This window comes from Lithobates pipiens, unplaced genomic scaffold (assembly GCF_037356315.1).
Source record: "Lithobates pipiens isolate NorthernLeopardFrog02 unplaced genomic scaffold, aLitPip1_a1.2 Scaffold_13, whole genome shotgun sequence".
Classification (NCBI taxonomy): Eukaryota; Metazoa; Chordata; class Amphibia; order Anura; family Ranidae; genus Lithobates; species Lithobates pipiens.
In genome coordinates this window covers 469,280,571-469,302,758 of record NW_027507718.1, presented here as the reverse complement: position 1 = coordinate 469,302,758, position 22,188 = coordinate 469,280,571, and the positions used below count along the sequence as shown (strand labels likewise).

At 43.3% G+C, this 22,188-nt stretch overlaps 1 protein-coding gene across 1 annotated transcript in view; it reads left to right on the top strand.

Annotated features, from left to right (window-relative positions):
• Positions 1 to 6,927: 6,927 nt before the first annotated feature.
• The window catches only part of MSANTD1 (Myb/SANT DNA binding domain containing 1), a 29,571-nt gene continuing 14,310 nt past the window's right edge, over positions 6,928 to 22,188 (top strand). Inside the window, exon 1 of the mRNA XM_077477872.1 lies at positions 6,928 to 7,377. Within this exon, the coding sequence (XP_077333998.1) occupies positions 7,124 to 7,377 (254 nt within the window). The 5' untranslated portion in view covers positions 6,928 to 7,123. The remainder of the gene's footprint in view (positions 7,378 to 22,188) is intronic.

Sequence of the window (22,188 nt, the reverse complement as noted above, 5' to 3'; positions counted from 1 at the left end):
CTTTCCTGCCGTGTGCTCTGCTACTGGTTTCCGTTACCGACTTTGGCGTGTCTTGACTATCCTTGTTTGCCTGTGATCCTGACCTTTTAGCGTGTACCCGACTATTCTTGTCTGCTTGTGGCCCCGACCTTGGCTTTGTCCCTCATCCCTATCCTCCTGTTGCCTACTGTGGGTGTGAGCTGGGGGACCCTGGGGGTTGCGACCTGGAGCCAGTTGCAGCCAAGTCCATCCTCACCACTGGAGGCTCTGGTGAACACCTGCTGGCTCTTCGACTCCGCGCCCCAGGGAATCTCACGCTCTATCCCCAGTGGGATCTGTCCCCCGTCAGCAGCAGTCAGCCGTAGGGTCCACAACCTTGCAGTGCACTCCGGATCCCTACGGTGTGCACCTGTCACCTCGCCTCAAGGTGACCTGACAAGTAGTTGTCTGTTCCCCTAAAAATCCCACTGAGGAATACCTTTGTCTTTACATATAGTTTACCGGGATGTGGGCCAGACCTACTTCAGATCAATCCCAGCACCTATATCCACCCCCAGCCTCCTGCCTGGTAGCTCAACCCTTCTAAATTCTACTCTGTGGTACTCACAAATTGTCTCACATGGGCAATAGAAGTCTTAGTGATGGAATAACATACAATTTGGCAGCTGGCTATGTACATCACCAAGGCTCCTTTATTCCATACCCATATGCCTCTGTGGGACAATCTGCACTTGCCCAAGAAGATGACTGTTCCAGATCACAAACTATGGATTGCTCAAGGGGTTTTATTTCTCTCCCAGGCCTTGGCTAATGGCTCAGTTAAAATGTTGAAAGATAGTTTTGGTGTGCCCAATCACGTGTTCTTTTGTTACCTTCAACTCCATCATGCCCTCAACTCCCAATTCTGTGACTCTATTCCCAGCCTTGAATCACTATATCTGGTGGATATAGTCACGGGTTAAGATCCAAGAAACGTATCCCCCTGTTCTACAACCACCTTATTTTACCAGCAGCCTCTGCCCAGGCTTATCAATTGAAATCCAGGTGGGGGACTTGACAGACGAGGACTGGGAGGAGGTGGTGGCCTCTTGTAAATTAGTGTCCCCTAAGTTGTCTGACCGCCTCACTCATCTCTACATCATCCATAGGTCCTATTTAACACTGATTTGCCTCTCCAAATATAGGCCGGAGTATAGTCCAGCTTGCCTCAAGTGTGGAGATCCAAGGGGCACATTTTATCACCTACTATGGTCCTGTTCCTCTCAAGATATTGGTCACATGTGGTTAAATTCCTCATGACCCCATGGGTTCCCTCCTAACATTATGCCTCTGTTAGTGTCTACTGAGCCTCCTTTCCATCTCTGAAGAGGACAAACACACAAATATATTTTTGCAGGAATCTTTGTTCCTGTCCAGAATGCAAATAGCCAAGACTTGGATCAAAGAGTCGCCCCCCAACTATCCAGCACTGGATTAGGGCCATCAATGTTACCCTCCTTTATAAAAAGGCACTGTATTTGCACAGAGGCTGTCCAAATAAATACTACAAAATATGGGATAGGTGGCTGGAAGACGCCCCTATCTGCACTGCTGAGGAGTGATCCTCACCCAACATTTGAAATTACCCCCACAGTACACTGTGTATACTTTTTCCCATGCGCCTTATTCTCATCCCCCCCCCCCCCCCCACCGAGGACATATGTGGTTATGTTGATATGTACTGGGCTGTTTGATACTCCCCACATGTGTATAATATACTCTGTTATACTCATGTAACGCTGGAATTTTTGCCTTCCAATACCATGTAATGTTAAACAATGGACAAATGGCATAAGTTGGTATTTGCCTCCCTCTTGTGGTATAAACGTGAAATGGACTCTGTTTATTTTCTCATTTCAAGAGCATGGAGAAAGCCTAATAGGAAATGACTTAATCGTTTTTTTTTTAGGAAAGGACTCACTTACCCAGGATGTCCACTCACTTACCCATGAACACTGAGTGGCTGAACTGCATGCTGGGTAGGCAATAAAAGGCTCTGTGCGGCCATTTTCTTTCTCTTCTGGATGTGTGGCCTGCCTGCAAGGAGCTGTGGGTGTGTGTGCTAAAGCACAGCGGCCTACATCGTGCGGAGCGGAACTTGAAGCCAGAGGAGGACTTTACACCACAGCATGCTGGAGCAGCAGTGTGGTCAGATTGAAAAGTATCCAGAGACCCTTAGTGGAGGTAACCGAGGACTCCTGGTTATCTGATGAAACGGAGCAGTGTGACGGCGTGGCCGCAGCAAATAGACTGAGATCTTGTGGCGCGGAGGCATCCATTTTTCCGGGCCTGGTGTGGTGAGAGGGCTGTTGTCCACAGTTCATTAATGCACTTTACACACCTAGACTCATACCACAGTGTCACTGGGACCTGTAGTTCCACAAAGGAGTCACACTCAATTAGACTGAATTCAAGCAGGCCTCAACCCTATGTTTCACTGAGACACCAACACTGTGCGGTTCAGAGACAAATATACCGGAGGCAGTCATAAGTGTGTCACACCACTGGAACAGTTTAATTTGTCAGCTTATATTGCCTTTTTCTCTTATTAAAACCCTTGGATTACAATACACTGCAGAATAATAGCTAGCAGAAGACCAAAGACTGCATCTTTCACTGGGAGGCTTTGTGCATAGTTGCTGTAGCAAAGGACTGCACCATACCTAAACGGGAGCTATTGAGCAAATTGTATTGTATTTTTTTAACATTGTATTACTGTGACTAGTCAGCGTGCTGGAAGTGGGAAGGGGACCAGTGTCAGAGCATTGTCTCTCTGGACACTAGTCCCACTTGGAGATTCACTTGCAGGGGTTGACCAAACAAACTTTACATATTAAGAAGTTGTGAATATTTATTGCATTGTCACATTACGTTTTGTAAGGCAGTGTAGTTACTGTAATATACATTCTGGTTAATTACAATTGGTGTGTAATGCTGTTCCTTTTCCTACAGTATCCTACTTGTCTAGATTCACACCAACACCGTTCCACAGCTGTGTCAAGCAGGTTGAGCTAAATCATTGGGGGTGGAAATAGCAGAGTACAGGTCCAATCAAATATCAGCAGCTCCTTCGGGGGTAAGTGCTACATGTGGGGGCTCGTCCGGGATCCTGTCACTCTGCAAGCAAGCCCACCCTCTTGGCACCAGTATGGACCCCGACGCTGCGTTTCGCTGGTGCGAGGAAGAAGGCGCCAACCCAGAGTCAAGCGTAGTGATTGAGCTCCCTGGAAAGGTCTGGACTGATGAGCAGGTCAGTCAGGTAGTGCAGACATTGTCCTTTGGCAAGAAAATATGGGTGATCGATGTCAGACCTGATTGTGAGGCCTCATTCACCCATGTGATACTAGAATGGAAGAAGGGGATTCCTGACCGTTTCCGAGGATCCAGTGTGCAGTTAGCTGACCAGACGGAGTTTTGTATAATCCAGACACCAGGCAGGTGTCGGCAAGTACAAGCCAAGTTAAGGCCATGAAGGAAGAAGTTCCATCCACAGCACCTTCGGCCATGATCGGGCCAGAATTCCTTACAGTTATGGGGGACGTTGTATCCAAATGCCAGAAGGGCAATTCAGTCTGTTCTGGGGCTGACTATCGGAAGCTGCGATTCTTCTCGGGGAGTGTCCCCATCCCCTCAGGCGAGGATGATTTTGACACTTGGTTTGATCAAGCTGTTCAGACAGTTGAAGAATGGGAGGTAGCTGATTAATGAAGAATCTACCTGAAGATTAAGGTAGCTGATCAGGGAAGAGGAGGCCCTCAACACAGCTAAAGACCTAGAGCCTGAGCTTACCAAAAGACCCAAACCTGGTACCTCAGCTTGCGTCGTACAGCCTGAACCTGTTGCTGGAGCCAGAGTGGTCAGCACAGCTGATAGAGATGCAGAGCTTGAGGATCTGAAGGCTCAGGTGTCTAAAATGATGGAGATGATGAACCAATTGATGGCAGAGTAAACTGGGTTGTCTGGCCAGAAGCACATGAATCAAGATGTCTGTCGAAACTGTGGAGGTGTAGGTCACTACCAGCGAGTATGTCCTAGCCCACGAAGGGAGGCAGAAGAGAGGCATGGATCCCAAAGAAGTGACCCAAGGATGGAGAAAAGATCTGGGCCTACAAGAAGAACTTCCTCTGAACCTGCAAGAGAACAATGGGAAAATCCTGCAGTTTATGTTGTCTCGGTGGGAAGTGTTTATACCAGTTCTAGTAAAAATACATTCTGGTTAATTACAATTGGTGTGCAGTGTTGTTCCTTTTCCTACAGGTGGAGCAACAGATACCCAGGTAATGGTAAAGGTATATTGTATACTTTATTGTGGGATTATCCCTTGTTGTCTAGATTCACACCAACACTGTTCCACAACTGTGTCAAGTGGGTTGAGTCAAATCATTGGGGGTGGAAATAGCAGAGTACAGGTCCAATCAAATATCAGCAGCTCCTTCGGGGGTAAGTGCTACACTCATATTCAGGAAATCCTTGTTACTCTGACTTTTAATGTATCACATCCAGTATGAATATGTCAGTGCCTATATTTGTATGTCTCTTTTTTTCAATATGCTCAATAAAACTAAAATTAAATTGCAATGTGTTATTTAAGCATTTCTCTAGAATTTCCAAACTCTTATACCCCTGAAGTAAAAATCTAATAACATGTTATGATTTATGGTATTAAGATTTGAAAATGCACTACAGACACAGATTTAGCCAGTGTTCATTTTGATGTCAAACTTTTGATTTAGTTTTAGTCATAGTCTATTGACTAAAATGCCATTTTAGTTTCAGTCATATTTTAATAATCTGAATTGTTTTACTTTTAGTTGTATTTTAGTAGACTAAAATTGTGTTTATTTTGTTGAAAGAAATATTGACATCAACCAAATTAACACTGCCCGGAAGCCCCTAGGAGTTGCCTGCTAACAAGTATCCTCCCTAATGCTCTTCAGGGCAGTGTCTCTATCTTCCCAGAATTATTAAGGGCAATTTCTTCATCTAATTTCTTCCTCTCCAAGGTTAAGCCTAGTACACACAATGAGATTATCTCATGAATGATTGTCCTTTTTTTTTGCATGCTAGTCTCCATTTCAAAATGAATGGGTTACTAAAGTACGAAAATTCTTGTTCCACAGAAAAAACTTGGGAAGTGATGTAATGTATTTGTATCATATTTTCGGAAGAAAACTGTGCTAATTAAACAAAAATTGTACAATCTGGTATCGTATGAGAAAAATGTTGTGTTTGTCTTTTCAGAAAATTTCAGACGAAAGCTGTATATGAACGATCAGATTATGGTAAAATCACTTCAAAAACTGTATTTTTTTTTGTACAATATTCTGGTCGTGTGTACGGGGCTTTACTCAGGGCAGCGTCTATCCCATTAGATTTATTCAGGGCAGTGTCTCTATCTCCCCAGGGTTTAGCAAGCAATGTATCTCTATGTCTCATGGCTCCTCATGGCAGTGTATCTATATCCCCAGGGCTGCTTGGAGCAGTGTCTCTGTCTCTTCAGGGCTACCTAGGGGAGCCCTGGATTCTGTGAACAATGTCTCTATGTCCTAGGACTCCTCACAGCAGTGTATCTATGTCCCCATGGCTCCTCGTGGCAGTGACTTTATTTCCTCACCTATTGACTTCTTTAACTTCCCACGGCTCCTCAGAGCAGTGTCTTTATCTCTCCAGAGTTTCTAAAGGTTGGGATCTCTCGGACATCTTGGAGCAGTGTCTGTATCTCCCCAGTGTTTCTATCTTTCCAGGACTCACTGAGACAGTTTATCTTCACAGGGCCTTGTTTTTCTCTCCCCAGAGATCCTGAGTGGGCATCTCTGTTTTCTCAGAGCTCCACCAACATGGTTTCTCCATTCCCCCTTAGAGCATTAATTTCCGCAGGATTATTTCAGGCAGGATTCGGTGTTCCTCAAGGCAGTGTGTGTCCTTCTCTGGGCCTCCTAGAGTAGAGTCTGTATCTCCCCAAATTTTCTCAGGGTTCCTATCTCTTCATGCTTCCTCAAGGCACTGTCTCCATCTCCCCAGAGCTTTTTAAAGGGCTGTGCCTTTATCCCCACCAAGCTCTTAAAGGAAGTTATTCTCTTACTCCTGGACAGCCTCTTAGCTTCTCTAGGGCACACTTTGCTAATCACCATGTTTCTGTGTGGAAGTCTTTCTCCAATCTCCACATGGAGGGCTTTGCAGGGCAGTTTTTCTCATGGTCGGCCCACATCTTTCACCATGGCACACTTAGTTTGCTCATCACCCTGAATACAGTCCTGTGGATTGAATACAGGGGTCATCAAAATTTCGTTATGGAAAATCATGATTTGTAGTTATACTCATTATCGGCGTGTACCAGATGCTGAAATTGCAGTTTAGGGTGGAGTAACCCTTTAATACTCAAAGCTGCAAGTAGTTCCTGCTTTCCGTTATTGGTTAGCATTGTGGCAAGCAATCTCTTCCATTTGCCTGATGTGATAGTGAATATAGTTCATGTAATACTGATAGAAAACCTCTCGAATACATTTAGCTGCACTGCATATCCCTGCAACACAGACTTTAATTAACATTCTGACTAGAGAGCTTTCTTTGTGTGTATTTGGTCTCCCTTCCTCTCTCTCTCTCTCTCTCTCTCTCTTTCTATCTCCCTCTCTCCTGCTTGCTTTGGAAAAAAACTGCAATAAAGAACTTAAAAGCTTCTTCCAGAAGCCTGACCCCAAAGACTGTGCAGCGCTTTCATTGCTGAACCCTTTTTTTTTTAAGTGTTTAAAAGCTTTAATATTGAAGGCCTGTCAACTTTGTCCTGATTATTTGGCTTTCAGTTAAAAGGTTTTTGTTGTTGTAGCTTATGCAGTTGCTCTGTTGCTATGGGAACGTGACATCAATATGACGTTTTCCTGTTTAAAAGCTTTTAACTAAATTCCAGCCTGTCAGATGTAGGCCCCATTTTATGCTCTCAGACTTCAAGCTGTTGCAAAAGGGTTTCATATGCTCTGTTGTCATTCAAAGGCATCAGTTCTGCCTGAAGCATTGGGCTGCCTTTACGAGAGAGGGGGGGGTCCTCTACTTAAAAGGTGCCCTGTGCTGGCAGCCCTTTTAAATCCCCTCTCAGCTGGCACTGTGGGCAATGGCTGCGGCTGAGGTACCAGGTTACCTGCTCTCCTCACAGAGCGAGAAGCACAGGAGAGCCCGCAATTGGACGGACGCAGAGATGAGGGGTCTCATGTTGGTCTGGGAAGAATTCTTTGAGGAGCTGAAGCAAACTAAGCGCAATGCAAAAGTTTACGAGCGCATGGCGAACAAGCTTTTCGAAATGACTGGCGAGCACCGCCATGGGGAGGAGATTAAAATCAAAATTACCAACATGACTTTTCAGTACAGGTAAGCTATGTCTTATAGTTATTTTTATGATTAACCTCCTATTTGGCATTGGGTATCGGGAAAATTACGGCGTGCTTGCGTGATCATGGGGGTACCCATTTTAAAGCTAAACTAAATATTAAAAAAATAAATAAATTGCAAACAGGCAGGCTTTTTATTGCAGAAGCGGCATGCAATGTCTTTTCTTTCGTAAAGTACATTTACCTGCCTATTTACAATCCATGCACATTCGCAACTCAGTTCACAATTCTAGCATGTCAGGAAGACTGCACTCCTGCACTGGCCAATCAGAATGGCCAAAGACGGGCACCCGGAAGAATCCAGGGAGAAGATACCAGCACAGATGAGGGACCTTGCGGGTATTGGACTGTTGGAACTAAGCAAGCATTTGTGGCTTTCAGGAGGAGTAACAAGGAGCGGGGCTGAGCCACGCTCAGTGTCTGAACAGACACAGAGCAGCTCAGGTGCCCCCATAGCAAGCTGCTTGCTATAGGGACACTCGGTAGGAGGGAGGAGCCAGGACCGCCGTCAGGGGACCCAAGAAGGAGGATCAAGGCTGGTCTGTGCAAGACCACTGCACAGAGCAAGTAAGTATGGTATGTTTGTTATCTAGGGGGAAAAAATGCCTTTTAAAATCACTTTGTTGTCCTGCTTAATATACAGTGAAACCTTGGTTAAGGAGTAATGCGGTTAACGAGCGTTTTGAAAGACTAGCAACTTTAAAAAAATAAAAATCTGACTCGGTTTGCGAGCGTTGTCTCGTGAAATTTGCAGAATTGAAGCTAATGGGGTGTGCAGTACTGGCCAGAGGTGCAGGGGGCAGTGACACTCGGAATGGTTTGGAGCCATTTGGAAATACTCAAAATCACTCAGAAACACTCCTTTCCCGAGCCTTTCCAAGGCGTTTCGAGTATTTCCGAGGCTCTCCAGTAGAAAAATATAGTACAGGGGTCAGGATTATAAAGTACAAAATAGCAAATGCAGTGCAGGGGTCAGAAGTATATTGTACATGCAACATAGTAAATGCAGTGCAGGGGTCAGTACTATGTAAGATAAAGCTCTATGTACAACTATGTTCTAACTCTGGGGCATATTTTTTCCACTGAGCAGGAGTAATATTGTACCCCTTACTGCTGATAAGTGGGAGAAAATATGCCCCAAATCTATGTAGGAAAGTTAAGTAATAGATCCCCTACCTCCATCCTAAAATGACTAGCCTCCCCCTGGCTCCCTCACTGAGGACCCCCTGTGTCTGAGTACCTGTGTGGGTGCAGAAATGAGGGTGAGCAGCGCTTTTCTTAGCGCTGCTGCAGTTCCAGACCAGGCCAGGTTGCTAAGGAGGCCCGCCATGCCTCCCACCACACAAAAGTACAAACTGAACACTGGGCTGAATTGCCTTTGAGTGAGGGAAGGATTTTCATACGAAAGAGCTGTGGGCACAACCCAACAGGGTAGGGCTGCCTTTGCAAGACAACTGAAAATGTTGAGACTGTCCTGGCAAATCTGGAACAGCTGATAAATATGCAGTGGTGTCACCTCCCTAGAAGGAGTGGCAACACACTCCTAATGCCGCGTACACACGATCGGATTATTTGGGAAGTCTTGACTCAAAATTGTCCTCCGGACCACGGACAATCCGCTCATCTGTGTGCTAGTCTGCAGAACTTTTGAATGAACGGACTTGCCCACACACGGAGTAAAGTCTGTTCATTTTGAACGTGGCACCAGGTAGACGGGACTAGTGAAGGAAGTGAATGTCGCCGCCTCCATCGACGAGATTGACATCTTACTAGCCCCGTCACCTGGTATGGATGTAAAGGGGAACCCCTACGCTGAAAAAACGGCATGGGGGCCCCCCAAAGTCCATACCAGACCGCAGCCCAGCCGGTCAGGAAAGGGGGTGGGGATGAGCGAGCGCCCCCCCCCCAAGCCGTACCAGGCTGCGTGCCCTCAACATGGGGGGTGCTTTGGGGAAGGGGGGGTCCTGCGGCCCCCCCACTCCAAAGCACCTTGTCCCCATGTTGATGAGGACAAGGGCCTCTTCCCGACAACCCTGGCCATTGGTTGTCAGGGTCTGCCCCACGCCTGTCTACCTGGAGCCACATTCAAAATGAACGGACTTTACTCTGTGTGTGGGCAAGTCCGTTCATTTCAAAAAATTCCGGTCGTGTGTGGGCAAATCCGCTCGTTCGGAAAGTCCGGATGTCCAGGTTTTTCACCGGACTAAGTCCGCTGGTAGTCTGATCGTGTGTATGCGGCATTAGTCCTCTACTCTGTCCTCTCTCCTTCCTTCAGCATGCTTCCAGTCAATACCATGTACATGCAGCAGAGCCGGATTGGCTTGTAGTGCCACCCTGCCCTTATCCCAGTCTAGGTGCTGCTGCGCAGACCTTCCTCTGACTGGGTAGGTGCTTGTTCTTGATCACAGACGTACTGGAGTCAGAGGTATTTGGGCAAGTAGCATTTTTAGAAGATTAATATTGTACATTTCCAGTCACCCGGTATGGCCATTAGCCTCACTCACATTGACTGTTCTTTTGTCCACTCGTTTATTTTACATTATAGTGATTTTAGTAGAGAGGAAGAAACACTTTGATGTGCTTTCTGTGTAAGATTTGTCTGTATTCAGGAGTGAGCAAGAATGAACAGGGAAGCATGTCGGTACAAATGGGACCTAAGAGCACTGAAGGGATGCATTTAAACTTAATCCGTATTCTGATGCACTATATATTACTATATATTGTGAGTTACCTTGTAACCATCAAAACATTATATCAAAGACTAATCTTTTTTTTTTTAGTTAAAAAAGCCCATTTAAGTAATAAGTTACATTTTTATAGTATAACGGTATCTGCATTAAAACCCAAGTGAGCTTTGAGACTCATTCCAGGTGCATTAAACCCAAAGATTTGTGACGTTTTAATTTTCTTTATATAATCACTTTTTCTTTATTAAGACAAATTCCAACATACAACAAAAATACACATTGCACAATATATCTATATAAATATTTTCATTAACAAAGACCACACTAAGCTCCCCAACCCCAGGAAAACACTCCGGGTCTTAATTTTTCTTATAAAGCAGCCACATCCTGAGTAGAAAAGCCTGTCCCTTGGCAGCATGCTGTAAAGAAGGATACTTTCTGCTATGAAGCCATAGTCTCTGTGAAGATGCCTGCACACCCCCTGTTGAGTCAAAGCTAGGGCTCGCCAGTCAGTAGGGAGCATGAGCTTTGGGGAGTGCAATGATATATGCAAGAGGGGTGTCGGAACCTCCCCAGAGATACCACTGCTTCAGCACAGAGAGCAAGGCTCCAAAGCATGCTGCCAGGGGTCTGGCTTTTCTACTCAGCATGTGGCTGCTTTATAAATAAATTGAGCTGTGAAACTTTGAACACCTTTAGTTTTGATGCACCTGGAATGTTTGCAAACCGCAATACATATATATACATTGAGGTTTGCAAGTGGTTTACCGGGATTATGCCTGAAGATATCAGCCATAACCCCAGTACCATTTTCTTTTTTCTTTTCAGACTTTCCCATGAAACTATTCCAAGCGGACAGTTTCCGGAGCGGCAGTAGGGGTCGACCCCCCCCCCCTCACTGCCTGCCGGTGCTTCTCGGGCATACAGTTATCGCCCGAGAAACTATCTGGCAGTGCGGCCATCTGCTCCCATAGACGATTAAAGATTTAACACTATTTGATACCATAGTTTGTCAACATTCCAGGAGCATGTGCAATTTTAAAGTATGACATGTTAGGTGTCTATTTATTCAGCGTAACATCATCTTTTTAGATTATACAAAAAAAATTTATTTTTCTAAAGGTTTTTATTGCAATCAAAAGGTCTACAGTACATAATGATATGAGACGCATCTACACATCGAGATAGCTTTTGACGTACATATTAAAACACATCTATCCATTGCATAGTGCCAGTGTCTGGTGTTCAACAGGAAGGAATAAAGTCCATATGAGCTTATCATTGATCTGGCGTATCAAACGGAACTGAAACCTTAAAAAGGTAAAAACATCAACAAAAGCCAAAAATAAAAGCAAATAAAAACATTTTAAAAAAAAGAACAAAACATTCATACTTGAAGACGAAATAAGAACCAAGGGTTCCACTTAAGCCCCATACACGTTATCAGATTTTCTGCTGATTTTGTCCTTTAGATTTACCAAAACCATATAATATGAGGTCAATCCTTAGGAGTTTCAATTTGTATGCAATCAGGCAGGCCCTTGTACTACATGGTTTTGGTGAATCTGAAGACAAAAATCAGCAGAAAATCATGATAGTGTGAATGGGGCTTTAGCGCCATATATAGGGATGGAATCATTCAGGGTATGATATTTTTTTAGATAACATAATTGGATCAACTCGAGAGATAACTTGTGAGAATGGGACTGTATTGGACTTCCAGTTAAGTGTAATTACCCAATGTACCGCCACATAAATCGTGTGTACTAGTTTCATTCGAGGTTTTGGGGTATCTGAGCGTTTTTTTCAAATAAAAGACAGCAAGTATGTGTCAGAGCCATGCGTCTCACCGCTAATTTGTCAATCAACCCCAGGGCCTCTCTCCAGGTAGGTTGTAAAGTCTCACAGTTCCAGAACACGTGCAAAAAGGAACCCGGTGGGCACATCCTCTGAAGCAGGAAGAGGAGGCCTATGGGAATATTTTAGCCAGACGTGAAGGGGTGTAGTACCAGCGAGTAAGCAATTTGATCGCTGTCTCCTTTACCGTAAGGGACTTGGTGCATTTGCGCATATTTTGCCAGCTAGCTTCCCAGCCAAGATCCTCATTACCCAAGTTTAATTCCTGTTCCCACTGGGATCTATATTTCAGTAAGGGGTCATCTCCCACAGATTCTAGTGATTTATACAGCCCTGAGATTAAACCTTTCTTTCGAGGGGCAGTCTGGCATAGGTGTTCATAAAAGGTGTGTGAATCTGAAGGGGCTGAAAGAAATGTTGGATTTGGAGGTAGTGGTAAAATTCTCTAGCGTGGATATATTTTTGGTTTTGGAGCTGGGAAAAAGAAACAAACTTTGTGTCCTGCAGAAAGTCCTCCTGCATGGTCAGACTCTGGTCAATGCGATGCCGGAAAGCCTCCGGGTCCTCAAAGACCGATGAGAGTCTGGGATCACCAAGAAATAAGGCACATGGGGGGACATTTGAAATCCGTTTAAGCTTCTCTTTGTAGAGGTCCTATAGTTTTACTCTGGGGCTACTACTTGGTTCCGAGAGTCTAGTTCATGTGCATGGAGTTTAGAAGACCACAGTAGCCCTGGGAGGTAGAGTGGGGAGATCGAATTTTGTTTGATTCTGACCCAGAGGAGTTTTTAATATTCCATTGGGCCTCTTGTGAGAATCTACTAGCCAAATAATACAGCCATACCTGAGGGACACCCAGACCGTCCCCTTTTAAAAGAGTGATACAGTACATCTCTAGAGAAACGTGGGAGTTTATCATTCCAGATGAATCTGTTAAAGTGGGCTTGGATTCTGAGGAGGTATGATTTAGTAAGCCTAATGGGCAGGGCGCAAAACAAGTATAATAATTAGAGAGGATTGTCATTTTGATTGCTGTCATTTTACCTAAGAAGGAGATTCTGAAGGGGACCAGGATTTAAGTAACTGTTTCAACAAACTATTGTAGTCACCCGGTTTATACCCAAATGGGGGAGGGAAGATCTAAGCCATATGAAAGAAAAGGAGCTTTTAAGATGCTCTATCTCAGCGGGAGTAAATCCCACTGGGAGGGCCACCGTTTTGGTCACATTCACCAAAAGGCCAGACATATTAGCAAATGCTGATAAGGTCTGCAGAAGATTTGGCAATGTGGTCAAGGGGGTTAGTAAGAAATAATAGCACATTGTCTGCATACATGCAGAACTTGTACGTAGAAGACCCTTTGCCATACCCAGAAATATCTGGATGCTGTAGTATCACTACGGCTAGAGGCTCAATTGCCAAAGCGAAAATGAGTGGAGATAGTGGGCACCCTTGCCTAGTGCCTCTGCCTGGCCTGAAAAACACTGAGCTACAACCAGGGATTTTGACACGTGTTCCAGGGTTCTGATATAGAGCTTGAAAGGCCTGTAGGAATTCCCCTTGAAAACCATAGCGCTGTAATAGGAGAGACACATAACTCCAAGACACACTGTCAAAAGCTTTGTGGGTGTCTAGGCTTTACATGAACAGCTACTTTGAGAATAGGTTTGCGTCCTGAATAGTATCTGAGAAGGCCTGGGAGTCAAGGAGGGTGGCGGACTGTATCTGCTTCCAAGAGGCCCAGTTTCACCAAGATCTCTTGACCCTCCAGGACTGTAGTGGCTGCATATGTGGATCCATTGTGTGGTACTACTAACTTGAAAGGGAAGCCCCATCTGTAGTTAGTGGATCTGGGCCATTTGGAGAGCTCCAGTGATCTTTCATACCCCTGTGTCTATCCAATGTGGCTGGTGAGATGTCTGGATAGATTTGGACTGTATAGTTATCCAAGGTGATATGTGGCATGCTGCTCTCAGGATCTCTTCTTTCGTCAGGAAATCCTTCATGCAGAGGATGATGTCTCGTGGAGGTTTGTCAGCTGGGGGTTTTGGTCGGAGGGTTCTATGAATCCTATCGTATGTAAAGGCCGCAAAATCACAGTCAGGAAGAAGGGACTTGAAAAGCCTAATGATGGCAGGAATCAGGTACGTTACCAACGCAGGAATACCCCTTAGGCGCAGATTATTCACCTATTCCTGTTGTCAAGGTACTCAACCTGTGACTTTTCTGATTAAATGCCAATCCTAGCGATTCATTTTCCCTACTGAGGTCACTTTAAGCCAGGGCCAGCTCATTGTGCTTTGGCTCCAGCCTGTCACTCCTAGTACCGAGGGCCGTGATCTCCTGTGACAGGGTATGGGAGGTCCTGTGCAGTTCAGTGTGGAACTTTGTTGCCAGTCTGTTGTACATTGCTTCTAAGCTAGCATCTAGATCAGCCTTAAAGAGGTGTACTCACAGCAGGGTTCTGAGGGTGAGCCAGGTACTTCAGGCAGAGAGTGGGAGGCCAGAGCTAAAGAGCATGACCGGTCCGTGGGCGCCATTTTGGGACATGCTGTACTGCTCCCTGTTGTTGCGGAGAAGATAGTGGGTAAGAGACTTCTGAGCGGGGCCCCTGGCTTTTTTATTTGACGACGGCATGCACTGTGTCTTTGTGTCTTGAGGGGTGTTCAATATGTGGAGATTATTGCAGTTTATAGCCCTACAGAAGTTGTTCATGTCCCGTGATGTGCGGAGCTACTGTGTCAGGCGTCCATCCTGCTCAGTGCATGCGCACCTTCATGTTTATAACTCCAATTCCCAAAAAACTGGCATGCTGTGTAAAATCTAGATAAAAACAAAATGCAATGATTTGTAAATCTCATAAACTCTTATTTTATTCACAATAGAAAATGGAAAACATATCAAGTGTTTTAAACTGAGAAAATGTACCATTGAGGGTAAAAATATTAGAGGTACAGATAAACCTTGGATTGTGCGCATAATTTGTTCCGGAAACATGCTTGTAATCCAAAGCACTTATATGTATATCAAAGTGAATTTCCCCATAAGAAATAATGGAAACTCAGATGATTCGTTCCACAACCATTTATTTATAAGTCCTTCAGTTTATAGTCCATATAAAAAAGATTATAGCAATGTGATAGGTTGTGTAACCATAAAATGTCCATCCACAAATGGCCGCCTCCTCAAAGGGATTAGAAGCAAAATCCATCAAGAGCTACAGAGTATAAAAGAGAAGTGAGGCCCTCTAATGCCGCATACACACGTAGCCGACTATCCGGCGGACTTTCCGAACGGGCTACTTGCCCACACACGGCACTTTTTCAGCGGACTAATACGGTGTACTAAGTCCGCCGGACTATCCGCCATACTTTTGAAATGAACGGACTCGCCTACACAAGTGGAGGAAAGTCTGCTCATTTTTAGTCTCCAGGTAGGGAGGGAGGGAGACATCGGGAAAAGTCCGCTCATTTCAAAAGTACGGCGGACTGGCATACCAACGGCCGGATTGTCCGCCGAAATGCGAGTCCGGCGGGAAGATTGGAGTGCAAAAATACTTTCTAAGTCCGCCGTACTTTCGGGTAAAAAAAAGTCCACCGGAGGCTACACACGGGGGGATTGTACGTCAGACTTGAGTTTGCCGGACTTTTCTACCCGATTGTTTGATCGTGTGTACGTGGCATAAGTGTAGCAATATGGTTCCATTTAATGAAGGTACAACATTTAGCAAATCACATGATTGATGATTAAAAGAGGCACATCTAAGTATGCGGGCATCTGTCCTGTTCCCCCGAGCACAGTCCCGCCACCACCATGACCCTTCCCTAAGGATATAGGGATACTCATCATTTACCAAGTTACTGTCTTTTTGTCCCAGGCTCTCACAGCAGACCCCCTCCCCTCTCTTCAACCCCTTCTGCTTCTACCTTTCTTCCCCCTTTCCCTTTACCTCCTGATCTACTATGGATTGACATAAAATGGACCAAAAACCTATTTATATAACCCTTAGGCACAAGCGTCACTGTAGGCGATAGCCATTTGGCGCTCTTGTTTCCGCTTTATTATAAGTGATATGTCAACTGTATTTCTGTTTTACTTTTTACCATACCAATAAAAACATTTTCAACTCTAAGTATGCAGGCATCTGGGGTAAAGCTGTCCATATAAACCATCCTCCACACCACCGGCTCTCATCACTCTCAATCTGCAATCGTGACCAGAAAGACTACCCTGCAGTAGAGCAATTTGAAAGCAAGGCTTGAAGCGCTCGTGGAAGGAATGACATCGATGGTGGTGCGGAGGATGGTCTATGTGGACAACATTACCACAGATGCCTGCATATTTAGATGTGCCTGTTTAATTTATTAACCATGTGACTTGCTAAATGTTGTACCTTCATTAAATGTAACCATATTGCTACACTTAGAGGTGTCCCTCTTCTCTTTTATACTCACTTTTGTGACATGACGCTACTTGTATATCAAGACATCGCTTGTATATCGAGTCAAAAATTTATTAAAACATTTTGCTTGTCCTGCAAAATGCTCTCAAACTAAGGTTTTACTGTATAAACAACTTGTGGGTTTCATCAATCATGTTCTGCATATTGACTCCTTCCAATCTGCATATTTTGGGGTATGGTAGGGGTGCCCCTCTTTTCCCTCTCAGAAAGTTGGGAGATTTGCTATAAGCTGGTGGCTCAGAAAAGTTGAATAACACATTTACAGGTGCATCTCAAAAAATTTGAATATCATCAAAAGTTAATTTATTTCAGTAATTCAATTCAAAACGTGAAACTCGTATATTATATAGATTCATTACACACAGTGATATATTTCAAGCATTTCTTTTTTCAATTTTGATGATTATGGCTTACAGCTAGTGAAAACCCAAAGTTCAGTATCTCAGAAAATTTGAAAAGAGTGAATGACAGAAGAGAACTGGTAAACAACATAGAACTTTCTACAGACAGCAATGATGTGTCCTTTTTACAGTACACGTTAAACATTGTTAGGTACATAGTTAACCCCCTGATTGCCCCTAAACGTTAACCCCTTTCCTAACCAGTGTCATTAGTAGAGTGACAATGTATATTATTAGCACTGATCACTGTATTAGCGTCACTGGTGAGGTCAGTGTCAGTTCCCCCAGCGCCAGATTGTCTGCAGCACTAACGCAGTCCCACTATAAGTCGCTGATTGCCGTCATTACTAGTATTAAAAAATAAACAAATAAAAATTCCAGTATATATCCGATTGTTTTTAGACGCTATAATGTTCACGCAAACCAATCAATATACAATTACACTATATTACCAAAAGTATTGGGACACCTGCCTTTACACGCACATGAACTTTAATGGCATCTCAGTCTTAGTCCGTAGGGTTCAATATTGAGTTGGCCCACCCTTTACAGCTATTACAGATTCAACTATTCTGGGAAGGCTGTCCATAAGGGTTAGGAGTGTGTCTATGGGAATAGTTGACCATTCTTCCAGAAGCAAATTTGTGGGGTCAGGCCCTGATTGCGGAGGAGAAGGCGTGGCTCATAGACTCTGATCTAATTTGTCCCAAAGGTGTTCTGTCAGGTTGAGGTCAGGACTCTGTACAGGTCAGTCAAGTTCCTCCACCACAAACTCACTCATCCATGTCTTTATGGACCTTTCTTTGTGCACTGGTGTGCAGTCATTTTGGAACAGGAAGGGGCCATCCCCAAACTGTTCCTACGAACTTGGGAGCATGAAATTGTCCAAAATATCTTGGCATGCTCATGCCTTAAGAGTTCCCCTCACTGGAAAAAAGGGCAAAGCCCAACCCTGAAAAACAATCCCACACCATAATCCCCTCTCCACCAAATAATTTGGAGGGGTGACCCAATAATTTTGGAAATATAGTGGGCATGAACGAGTTTGGGGTGGAGGAACTTGATGGATCTACACAGAGCCCTGATGTCAAGAACGGTGTCATTACTGGTTTAACCTGCTGGTAGCACTGTTACGCTCAGCACCAAAAGGTGTAGTTATGGTGGCCACCAGCAGGTGTCTCCCTGCCAAGACTACCAACCAGCACACCTGCTTGAAGTTGAAGCTGTTATAGCTGCAAAGGGTGGGCCAACTCAATATTGAACACTATGGACTAAGACTGGGACGCCATTAAAGTTCAAGGACATGTAGCACAATATGTTTTGGCCTCAATTTACGAAGCAATTAGATTTTCTACATTTTTTTTTATTGGATATGTTTTATAACAGAATTAAAAAATATTGTATTTCTTTTTTAAATTTCCGGTCTTTTTTCATTTATATAATAAAAAAAAAACCCAGTATTAAAAAAAAAAAAAAAAACAGAAGGCTCCATTTGTGTGAATTTTTTTTTAATATAAGTTTAGTTTGGGTACAGTGTTGCATGATTGCGCAATTGCCAGTTAAAGTAGCGCAGTGCTGAATAGAAAAAAAATTGCCTGGTCATGAAGGGGGTAAAATTTTCTGGAGCTGAAGTCGGTTCCATAGAAAGACAGCTTATGCCGCGTACACACGATCGGAATTCTCGTCGGAAAAAGCTTTGATGGTTTTCCCGACGGAATTCCGAAAGAATTCGGCTCAAGCTGTTTTGCCTACACACGGTCACATCAAATTCCGATCATTTATAACGCGGTGACGTACAACACATATGACGAGACTTCATTTCAGTTCAATAGCCAGTAGCCAATAGCTTCTGTCTCGTAGTTGAATCTGAGCATGCGTGATTGTTGGCATGTCAGAATTGCATACACACGATCGGAATTACCGATAGAAAGTTTTTCCGTTGGGAAAATTGAGAACATGCTATCAATTTTTGGCTGGCGGAAATTCGGACAGCTAAATTCCGATGGAGCATACACACGGTTGCATTTTCCGATGAAAAGCTCTCATCGGTCTTTTTCTGGCTGGAATTCCGATCGTGTGTACGCGGCATTATAGTTTATGGGAAATAAATACATGAACATTGAACAACCTTTTTCTTTTGCCAATGTTTATAGAAAGTGCTGCCAAATATAAGCTATTCAACTCAGAAACCAGTGTACAAGTATATTGAGTGAACAAAACATTGCTGCAGTTTGTACCCTGAGACCCAGTTATTTCCTACTGGGTGCTTCAATCTTGTCTTTCACAACATAGAGAAGAATATTTATCACAGCCTGCCATCACCGTCCACCTTCCACCTTCCAGTGACAGTCTGTATACATCAGCAGCCAGGGGAAGAAGCTACGGTTGGCAATGAAAGGCTTAGCTGCTGACATTTGAAATTTGCATATTATTAATGGTGTTAGTTTGCTTAAGGTGTCCATTTGGCGAAAAGAAAGAAAGAGCTTGAAACCACAGATGGTGAGGGTTCTGTAGAGATAGCATGTGTATGTGCTTGGGGAATCGGAAAGTTTGCTTTAGATTAAAAGGAAATAAAGACCGTCCCACAATTCCTTATGGAAGCCACTTGAAAGATGAAACAGTATTTTACCTTCAGCTGACATCAAGGAAGAACTCCGAGAAGTATCATGGGAAGAACTGGAGGACATAAGTGTAATGTGCTCGTTACACTTGCCTCCTTGCTGTCTATTTTCAGATACAGTTTTCCAAAAACCACAATGCCAGAGTAGAAGTATTGCTACTTGACTACCTGTGGTGGCCCCATAGAGATCTATTGTAATAGACGAGAATGCATTTCCTCAGCACTTCCACCCCCAGTAATCACTTAGTCTGCACATTGTAATTTTGCAGCAAGCTACAAGAAGGGAGGCATTTACTTTTATGTTAAAGAAAATGTATAATTAATATAAAGAATTTGAACTGAAAACAAAAGTAAACTGCAGGAACCAAGAGGAACCTGGGTGTACCATGATTTACCTTCCAATGAGCCCTCTTTGGAAAGGCTGCTCTATTATGCAAATAGTACATTTGGATGTTCCATTCCACCTTACTATTGCTCCACTATAAACTGTTATGGATGGCCTCAATTACTTATAGTAAGGATCAAGAACTAAGCAGGGATAGGAAAAATTGCATTTTAGCTTAAAGAGAAGCTTTCATCTGCTATATTTGGCACCTTTTGGGACGAAGGGGTACCTGTTTTTGACAGGTAGCCATCACCACTTCCGGGGATGGGTACCTGCTGCTAGACATGTGCAATTCATTTCAACAAATTAGTTTATTCAGAAATATTCAAATGAAAACCCGTTTAACAGATTTTTTCGCAAATTCGAAAATTTGGAATTTCGTAAATTCGAAAATTCTGAATTTAGTAAATCCGAAAATAAGAATGAAAATCCAAAAGAACAAAAGTCAGAAAATAAGAACGAAAATTCGAAATAATAACTAACTAATAATAACTATTACTAAACTATTAAATTCTAGGTATTGAAATTTCCTTTCAAATTTGGCTGTTAGTGAACGTAACAAATACGAATTTTAATTACCTGAAAAAAGGAATGCCGCATATAAACAAAGGGAACGTAACATATTAATAATAAAACATTTCATTGTTATTATTTATTATTAACTTACTGAAGATACTGAACTTTGGGTTTTCACTAGCTGTAAGCCATAATCATCAAAATTTAAAAAAAAGAAATGCTTGAAATATATCACTGTGTGTAATGAAGCTATATAATATACAAGTTTCACTTTTTGAATTGAATTACTGAAATAAATGAACTTTTGATGATATTCAAATTTTTGGAGATGCACCTGTAAATGTGTTATTCAACTTTTCTGAGCCACCAGCTTATAGCAAATCTCCCAACTTTCTGAGAGGGAAAAGAGGGGCACCCCTACCATACCCCAAAATATGCAGATTGGAAGGACTCAATATGCAGAAAATGATTGATGAAACCCACAAGTTGTTTATACATTAAAACCTTGGTTTGAGAGCATTTTGCAAGACAAGCAAAATGTTTAAATAAATTTTGACTTGGTATACAAGCGATGTCTTGATATACAAGTAGCGTCATGTCACAAAAGTGAGTACAAAAGAGAAGAGAGACAAAAGCTATACGCTACTTTCCCATTTATAGTCCCATTGTACGTGTTTTACGTCACCTCGTTCGGAACGATCAGATTTTCCGACAACTTTGTGCGATCGTGTATATGCAAGAAAAGTTTGGGCCAAAATCCGACGGATTTTGTGTTCGGTATGTCCGACCATGTGTACAGGGCATTAGAGTTGAAAATGTTTTTAATGGTATGGTAAACAGTACAACAGAAATACAGCTGACATATCACATATAATAAAGCGGTAACAAGCGCACCAAATGTCTATCCCCTATAGCGGCACTTGTGCCTAAGGGTTTCATAAATAGGTTTGGGTCCATTTTATGTCAAACCATAGTAGATCAGGAGGTAAAGGGAAAGGGGGAAGAAAGGTAGAAGCAGAAGCATGTTGCCTATGGAGATTTTGAAGGGTAAAAGTTTGACGCCATTCCATGAGCGCTCGCAATTTTGAAGCATGACATGTTGGGTATCAATTTACTCGGCGTAACATTATCTTTCACGATTTAAAAAAAAATTGGGCTAACTTCGCTGTTGTCTTATTTTTTTATTCAAAAAAGTGCGCCTGTAAGAACGCTGCACAAATACAGTGTGACAAAAAAGTATTGCAATGACTGTCATTTTATTCTCTAGGGTGTTAGAAAAATATATATATAATGTTTGGGGGTTCTAAGTAATTTTCTAGCAAAAAAGCATGTTTTTAACTTGTAAACACACAGTCTGAAAAAGAGGCCCGGTCCTTAAGTGGTTAAAAAAATGCAACAAATACATACATACTTACAATAACGTCCTGGACACATTCATGGCAGGAGTGGTTCTTTGGATGTTCAGAATGAATGGGTGCCAGTCACTTTAGTGCAATTTTATATAGACAAAAAGTTTTTTGCAAAGGGCAATATTGGGAGGAGGGTGAGGTACAGAACAGGATATCCCACTCTACATTCAGTGGCTTATCATGCAGTGTGCAAGTGTGTGTAGTGCACAGGGGTCCCAATGGAAAGGGGGCCCACTGGTGCCCTTCCACACACTGCACAACTGGAGTAATTTTTCTGCTGCTCTGCTTGTCCTCTAAAATGCACCCTCCTCTCTGCTTTTATGTGCCCCCTAGCACCGAACCCCCCCCCCCATACCCCACACCTGCAGCACTGGACCCCTGTGGGATCCTAAATGTTACAATGCGGCTGTACATCCTCACTGCAATCTACAAAAAACTATGTAGTTCAGTGATG